This window comes from Carcharodon carcharias, chromosome 33 (genome assembly GCF_017639515.1).
Source record: "Carcharodon carcharias isolate sCarCar2 chromosome 33, sCarCar2.pri, whole genome shotgun sequence".
Taxonomy (NCBI): Eukaryota; Metazoa; Chordata; class Chondrichthyes; order Lamniformes; family Lamnidae; genus Carcharodon; species Carcharodon carcharias.
In genome coordinates, this window is record NC_054499.1 from 9,254,525 (window position 1) to 9,262,740 (window position 8,216).

The following is an 8,216-nucleotide window of genomic DNA, read 5'->3' on the forward strand; positions in this document are numbered from 1 at the left end:
GAAATCAGCTTACTGTGCAACCACACACCTACATCCCTTCACTGTTAGTGCTTTAGAGGCAAACACTTGGAGCAAAACGTTAGATTAGGTTTGTGATCCAGGCCCAGGGTTGGTACAAGTCAAGCAATCACTGAGTTAATGCCCCAGATTTGTTTGAAGTGTGATTTATCGTAAGGGTCACCATTGACCAGGAATTTATTTACACCAGCCATGTAAATACTGTGGCTATAAGAGCAGGTCAGAGGTAGGCTGTAACTCACCTCCTGACTCCCCAAAGCCTGTCCGCCATTTACAAACACAAGTCAAATCTCCTCTTGCTTTTGAGAAGGTGGTGAGCCACCTTCTTGAACTGATGCACATTGTGTGGTGAAGGTACACCAACAGTGCTGTTAGGGAGCGAATTCTGGGATTTTTGACCCAACAATAACAAAGTAACAGCCAACATATTTTCCAGTCAGGATGGTGTGTGGCTTGAAGGGGCATTTGCAGGTGGTGGTGTTCCCCTGCACCTGCTGCCCATGTCCTTCTAGGTGGTAGAGGCCACAGGTTTGGGATGTGAATTTGCAATCATCAGCCTTGTTAGATAAGCCTAGTAAAATATTAGCTTCCCCCACATAGACTACAGACTGGAAGAGAAGGCAACAGTAGATTTGTGTATAACAAAACTTTATTGTGACTCTACAGTTAACTGATACGATGCAAGTTACAAGCAGAGCAGTAATGATAGATTCCACAGTACAGTAGCATCTGAATTTCTACCGATCTCTCCCCATCTTCTCCATTCCATTAATATACATAGCATCGAGAGAGAGTCTGGTGATATTTAGACTAATGCATGTTGAAGTTATCTTTTCACTGGTTAATGAAAAAGTTGAGGGCAGAGGTGGGGGGGAAAATTAAGTCTAACAGCTTCATAGTCTCAGCATTGTTTTGTGTGCACGCGACGGGAAAATGATTGTCAAACGTTGCAGAGGAGTCACAGACATCGAGAGATCGGGCTGGAGGAAGCCAGACATTCTTTTGAAGGAACAAGTCAGGAGGCAGCAAAAAAATTTGGCTGTTCCTAAACAGAAGATTCAGTTTACTGATGGAAATGGGTTTGTGTGAAAAGTCCTCTTGATGGTATGATCCACACCATTAGGAACGAAGGCAGCTTCATCTCTCTCCGATACCAAGTTATACTTCAACTGCCTCGTGAGGGTTATTGTGCCTTTTTACCACAAACACCTTCTGTCCAGAGATCGTTGCCATGTATGTGTGTTCCCCGAATACCACTGCAAGTGACAGAATCCCATTAGAGTTCATTCCCAGCTGTTGACCCTACTCATACCAGCCACTCACTCAACCCCACTCACCGCAGTTAGTGACACTAGCGGCTGTGCAACGTGTAATTAAGAGGCTGCTCACAACTTTTAAACAACATTTCCCCAAAAGTACCTCAGGATAAGGTTAACAATAATACTACAGATACAGAGAGCACAAAATCAATACAAGTGAGGTGAGTTAATTCTAAAGCCTGAGTACTGGAGTAAAGAAGTCTTGTTGCAGTTCTGTAGAGCCTTGTTGAGACCACATCTGGAGCACGGAGTGCCATTTTAGTCTCCCGGCCTAAGAATGATATATTAGTAGAGGAAGTGCCATAAAGGTTCACCAGACTGACCCCTGGGATGGCAGAATTATCCCGTGAGGAGAGATTGAGGAGGCCGGGTCTGTATTCTCGAGTTTAGAAGGACAAGAGGTGATCTCATTGAAGTGTACAAATTCTTACAAGGCTTGACAGAGTGGATGCTAAAAGGATGCTTCCGCTGGCTGGAGGATCTAGAACCGGGGAGGGGGGGGGGTGGGGTGGTGGGGGACAGTCTCAGAAAAAGGGCTAGACCATTTAGGACTGAGATGAGGAGGAATTTCTTCACTTGGAGGGTGGTGAATCTTTGGAATTCTCTACCCCAGAAGGCTGTGCAGGTTTAGTCATTGAACATGTTCAAGAGGGGGGATTGATAGATTTCTATGTATTAAAGATATCAAGGGATATGGGCATAATGTGGGAAAATGGCGTTGAAGTAGAGGATCAGCCACAAGCTAGCTGAATGGCTAGACAGACTTGAAGGGCTGAATGGCCAACTTGTCCCTATTTCCTATGTTCTGCAACCAGTCCATCCATCGAGTTACCACTTCCCATCATTGCTGTGTCTTCACATTAATCACGTTACCATTTAAGGCCTGGATTACTAGTTAACTAGTACGATCTCCCTTCATCACAACCCATCTTAAATAGTTTCACCTATGGAGTTGCTGATTTATTTTTTCTATACAATTTACCGTCTTATTCGGGTCTTTTCAGGGCCCAACACTCAGTCTTCTGAACTGACATTAAGCAATTCCTGCGTCAGCTACGATTGCTCCACACAGAGTCAGCATGAACTCAACCGTCCAAATGGCCTCCTTCTGTGTTGAGCATCGACCATTAACTACTTGTGTCATTTCTCAATTGTTACACAATGCCAATTTCCTTCTTATTCCTTTCATATCTGCACCCAATACAGCAAAACAAAATCGATCCACCAAATCCACCTGATTTCTCCATCTGTTTTTTCTCTATTGTTCATCCTCGGGATGCTGGAGTCACAGGCAAGGTCAGCGTTTGGTACCCCAGCGTGGGTACTGAATGGGGGCCGCCTTCTATGCAGCACATTGATACAACCAAGTGGCTTCCTAGGCCACTTTGGAGGACATTTCAGGAGTTAACCATGTAAGGTGTGAACTGAAGTTAGTTATATAACTCACAATAGAGAAGAACAGCAAACTGAAAGGACATTAATGAACCAATCAATGCTGCCGATTGCTAGCTGTGGCTGAACGCTCGCGTTCCCTTCTGCGTCAAAGATCATGGTGATCAAAGCCCGCTCCAGAGACTGGGCTCAAACTCGGCTATTACTCCAGTATCAAGGGAGTGCAGCATTGTCAGAGGTGCTGCCTTTCAGACAGGATGTTAGATCGTTTGCTTGTTTGACCTGGTGGACCACTGCACTATTCAAATAGCAGAGGAGTTCACCCCCAGTGTCCTGGGGCCAATATTTATCCCTAACACAGGCTAGCAGGTCATTGGCACGTTGCTGTTTGTGGGAGCTTGCTGTGTGCCACATCTCCTGCATTAAAATAGTGATGACACTATAAAGCTGTAAAGTGCTTTGGATAGTGCAGTGGTCCACCAGGTCAAACAAGTAAACAGTCTAACATCCTGCCTGAAAGGCAGCACCTCTGACAATGCTGCACTCCCTCAGTACTGGAATATTAGTCGAGGTCTTGAGAGGCGCTATAGGAATGCAAATCTCTCTTTCCATTTACGGCAATGGGAAGGCCTGTGAACTCTACTTAGCATCTCTACACCACAAGAGTGGGGATAGAGACTTGGTTCTGCCTCCCTCTGCTCCGGCAGAGAACTGAGTTGTCAACACACAGCACCAATTTCTCATCAGCTTTTGGCTGTTACGCCTGCTCCTTGTTCAAGATGGTTACGGTGCTTACGGTGTTTCCTCTGAGGGGAGACCAGAACAAGGTCACAGAACCTTAAAATTAAGAGCCAGGCTGTTTTAGGGTGATATCTGGGAGAACTTCTTCATACAAAGGGGAATGCAAATTTGGAACTCCCTCCCCCAAAAAAACTCAAAATTCTTGAGATGGGATGGGGACAGGGGTCAATTGAAAATTTTAAAGCCGAGATTGATAGATTTTGTTTGTGTTAAATTAAGGATTGTGGAGCCCAGGCGAGTAGTTGGAGTTAAGGTACAGATCAGCCATGATCTTATTGAATAATAGAACTGGCTCGAGAGGCTGAATAGCTGCCTCAGGTTCCTATAATCACTAAAGGATGCAGTTTGGGAATGGAGGCTGCTGCCAAAGTAGCAGGTTGACTGACACTAACCTTGTGTGTAGATCCTGTTTACTGTTCTAATGTGCTCTTTCCTTCACCCCCACCCAGAGACACCACACAGATTTTTATAGGACAGAAACAGGCCAGTCCACACAAGCCTCCTCCCACCCTATTTCATCTCTCCCCATATCCTTGTATTCCTTTCTCCCTCATGTGTCTATCCAACTTCCCCTTAAATGTATCTATTCTATTCACCTCAACCGCTCCTTGCACAGACTTAACCCCAATAGACAGTCGCATCTGACAGGTAGCACCACATCAAGCTACATGGATGAGTGTGGCTGTAGGAGTGGGACACGTGTTAGCTTACCAGACATCCTCTTGAAGAAAGGCTCGCTGCTGCCGTTCATGCAGAGTTTGACGGCGGTCTGCATCATGCGCATGATCACCCCAGCAGCATGTTCGTCGTTCTCCAGCTCACCTGCCGACTATATCAAAGGATGAGCGTTACACAATAACAGGGCAAGTAAACAGGCCTGCTGCCTTGGCACTGAAGTCTGGATGGTAATCAGCACCACACGGCGCCCGTGACTCGGTGGGTAGCACTCCCTCGGCCTCTGAATCCAAAGGCCGTGGGTTCAAGGCCCCCATCCCAGAGACTTGAGCACAAAAGTCTAGGCTGACACTCTCCCAGTGCAGTACTGAGGGGGTGCCACACTGTCGGGTGCCGTCTTTCGGATGCGACGATAAGCTGAGGCCACCACCGTGGAACCTGAGGCTGCCGAAATTTCCCTTGTGGGGGGGGACGACACAAATTTAACATAAAGAGGAAGGAAATCGAGAGGTTTTGTTTAACGCAGCGAGTTGCAGTGATCTGAAAGCTCTGCCTGAAAGGGCAGTGGAAGCAGATTTAACAGGAACTTTCAAAAGGAGAATGGATAAATATTTGAAAAGGAAAAAATGTGCAGGTGTTTGGATAAAATGGGGGCGTGGGGTGGGGGGGAGCGTGACTAAATGGACAGCTCTTTCACAGATGGAGCCAGTGGCCTCCACCTGTACTGCATGATTCTATGACAGCTAGGCAAGGGAGAGACTGCAAGAGCAGAGCTGTTCAGTGCCGTTAGCCAGAAAAAAGAGACCCCCCTTTGGCAGGGAGATCACCTGCATTTATGTTGCCTCTCCGACCACCTCAAGTGCAAGATGCCCCCTTCCGGATTGAAAGGGAGACATACAGCAGGTACCTCAGCCTTTGGGGATATTCAGTCTTACTTTAAACTTCTCTTCCTGAGCTTCAGGAACCCCCCTTTACTTTGTTCTTTGAAATATCTGTGCCACCTGTCATACTTACAGACAACACTCCATCTTCACTAATGACCAGGTAACCCAGCTGGTCTGGGATTCTCTCCAACCCTTGAGTCAAAGCGGAAGCCTGGTTACAAGAAGAAAATGATAAGGAGAAACAATATAAAAGGTTTGGGTTACAAGCTGCTAACGTGATCAGTGGACACCGCAAAGCACCAGCCACATTCCGGCCATAGAGTGCAAAGGGAAACCACAAAGCTCAGCCTGTGATCAGCGACTTACATAGAAAATAACAACAGGCCATTCAGCCCCTCTGCTCCGTGCTGGTCTTTATGCTCCACATGAGCTTCCTCCCACCCCACCAGCATATCCCTTTATTCCTTTCTCCCTCACGTGTTTATCCAGCATCCCCTTAAATGTACTATTCACCTCAACCGCTCCCTGTAGTAGCAAGTTCCACATCCTCACCACTCTCTGGGTAAAGAGGTTTCTCCTGAATTTCCCATTTGGATTTATTAGTGACTCTTATGTTTATGGCTCCCAGTTTTGGACTCGCCCACACTTTGCCTTGTCAAACCTGTGATAACCTTAACATTATCCACTTGGTCACCCATCAGCCTCACTTCACTAAACAGCACATTATACCAATCCGGATCAGCCAATGCTCAGTCCGTTCTGGTATCACTCAATCCAGATCAGTCAATGTTCTCTCTGTTCCGGTATCACCCGATCCGGATCAGTCAATGCTCTCTCTGTTCCGGTATCACCCGATCCGGATCAGTCAATGCTCTCTCTGTTCCGGTATCACCCGATCCGGATCAGTCAATGCTCTCTCTGTTCCGGTATCACCCGATCCGGATCAGTCAATGCTCTCTCTGTTCCGGTAGCACCCGATCCGGATCAGTCAATGCTCTCTCTGTTCTGGTACCACCTGATCTGGATGAATAAATACTCTGTCTGTTCTGGTATCACCCAATCCGGATCAGTAAATACTTTCTCTGTCCTGCTATCATCCTTGTGACTCCTTTGTGAATTTGGATGTCCCACAGCGCTTCACAGCCAATTATGTATTTTTTGAAACGTGGTTAGTGTTGTAATGTAGGCATCGCCACAGCCAATTTGTGCACAGCAAGCTCCCATGACAAGATATCGATCAGGTCATCTGGTTCAGTGATGCTGGTTTTGACATATTGTCCAGGGCACTAAGGAGAACACCCATGCTCTTACAGAGACTAACAGACATTTACAAGAATATCTTACAGCAGCTTTAACGTAAATAAACACCCCAGAGCTTCACCAGAACATTATAAAACAAAAATATGTCACCGAGCCACATGAAGAGATTTTTGGACAGATTTCCAATATCTTGGTCAGAGGTAGGTTTCAAGGATTGTCTAATCCCACTTTCTAGCTCTTGGTCTCTCACCCTGTAGGTTACAGCACTTCAAGAGGAGATGGTGATGCAGTGGGAATGTCACTGGACTAGTAATCCAGAGGCTCAGGTTAATGGCAGCTGGTGGAATTTAAATAAATCTGGAATATAAAGGTCAATGGGTAGCACTGATAGCTTTTTATTTAACAAAAGCTAGCCTCAGTAATAGTGACCATGAAACTATCATCAATTGTTGTAAAGACCCATCTGGTTCACGAATGCCCTTTAGGGAAGGAAATCTGCTGTCCTTACCCCGTCTGGCTCACATGTGACTCCAGACCCACAGCAATGCAGTTGACTCTTAAGTGCCCTCTGAAATGGCTGAGCAAGCCACTCAGTTCAGGGGCAATTAGGGATGGGCAACAAATGCTGGCCTTGCCAGCGACGCCCGCATCCCACCAAATTCAAATGCATATCCCAGTCCCTTTCAAAACGCAACGAGGGTTTCTGCCTCTACCATCCTTTCCAGCAGTGAGCTCCAGACCCCCCCGACCACCCTCTGGGCAAAAGAAATTGCCCCCTTCAAACTCCCTTTGACTTCTGCTGTCAATTCCATTAAATCTATGCCCCTGGTTATTGATCTTTCTGCATTACTCAAGGGGTGAGTGGAAGGGAGAGAGAGTGTGTGTGCGCTACCCAGTCAACCAAGGTAGATACCAAATCCTTTACCTATCCTCAACTTTTCAAATGACACCCACCTCTCACCCCTTTCCTCATTTTGCAAAGAGAAGTGGAGGCCACAAGACAGCAGGTTGCGCCTGAGGAAGGTGCAATGACCATTTTGCAAAAACATGAAATGCAATCAATGCACAATAAAATCCAGTGCAAGTTAATCAATGCAATGCAATGCAAATTAATTGCAATGTTGGAATTTAAAGCATTTTGGTTTCGCCAGTGATCGTGACTTAAAAGGGCACCAGGCTCATGACCTATGACCTCCCGGGCTGCGTCTCCCAGGAAACGCCGAAGATTGAAGGGTCTGGTGGCTCAATGACTTCGAAGCACAGATTCGGCGATGCTCCCGGACCGCAAGAGGAAATAAATCGCCCGGATCCGGTGAGTTAATACCCCCTTCCTAACCACCCCACACTCCCACCGGCTGAACTCACCATAGAGACAGACCCAGGAGCCGCTCCGACCGCCGCCGCCGCCTGTCAAACCGCGTCACAGAATCCGCCCCATATCCCATTTCATTGGCTGATACGGGTGCGACTGTCATCTGATTGGTCCAGCCAGCTGTCCATCATGCCTCAATCGACATCCGTCTCCTTCCTCCAACTGTCAATAAAACCAGCATCACATGACCGCCACACCCCCTCCTCACGCAGGCCCCGCCCCTTAGCCCAGATGATAGGCTGATAGGTTCATCCCTTTCTATCTGATTGGTCCATGCAGTCATCAATCATTGGGCCCTGTCCCTCCCCTTCGTGGCGAAACTGCGACGCATGACCTCCAGCGTCCGCCCCTTCTTTCAGTTAATTGGCAGGCAGTTCCTTTTTTTTCCAACCCGATTGGTCTATGGAGCCGTCAATCATCCCTCAATAGGCTCCGCTCCTCGGCGGTTGCCGGGAAACGAGGTGTCACATGACCCCCTTTGTCCCATATGATTGG

General features: G+C 47.2%; 1 protein-coding gene across 1 annotated transcript; it reads right to left on the reverse strand.

Moving 5' to 3' along the window:
* Positions 1-649: 649 nt before the first annotated feature.
* lamtor4 (late endosomal/lysosomal adaptor, MAPK and MTOR activator 4) lies at positions 650-7,785 on the reverse strand. Its single transcript, XM_041178905.1, has 4 exons — positions 7,715-7,785; positions 5,220-5,300; positions 4,242-4,359; positions 650-1,274 (listed from the first exon to the last, which is right to left on the reverse strand). The coding sequence occupies exons 1-4, from the start codon at positions 7,715-7,717 to the stop codon at positions 1,177-1,179; spliced, it is 300 nt and encodes a 99-aa protein (XP_041034839.1). The 5' UTR covers positions 7,718-7,785; the 3' UTR covers positions 650-1,176.
* Positions 7,786-8,216: the final 431 nt, after the last annotated feature.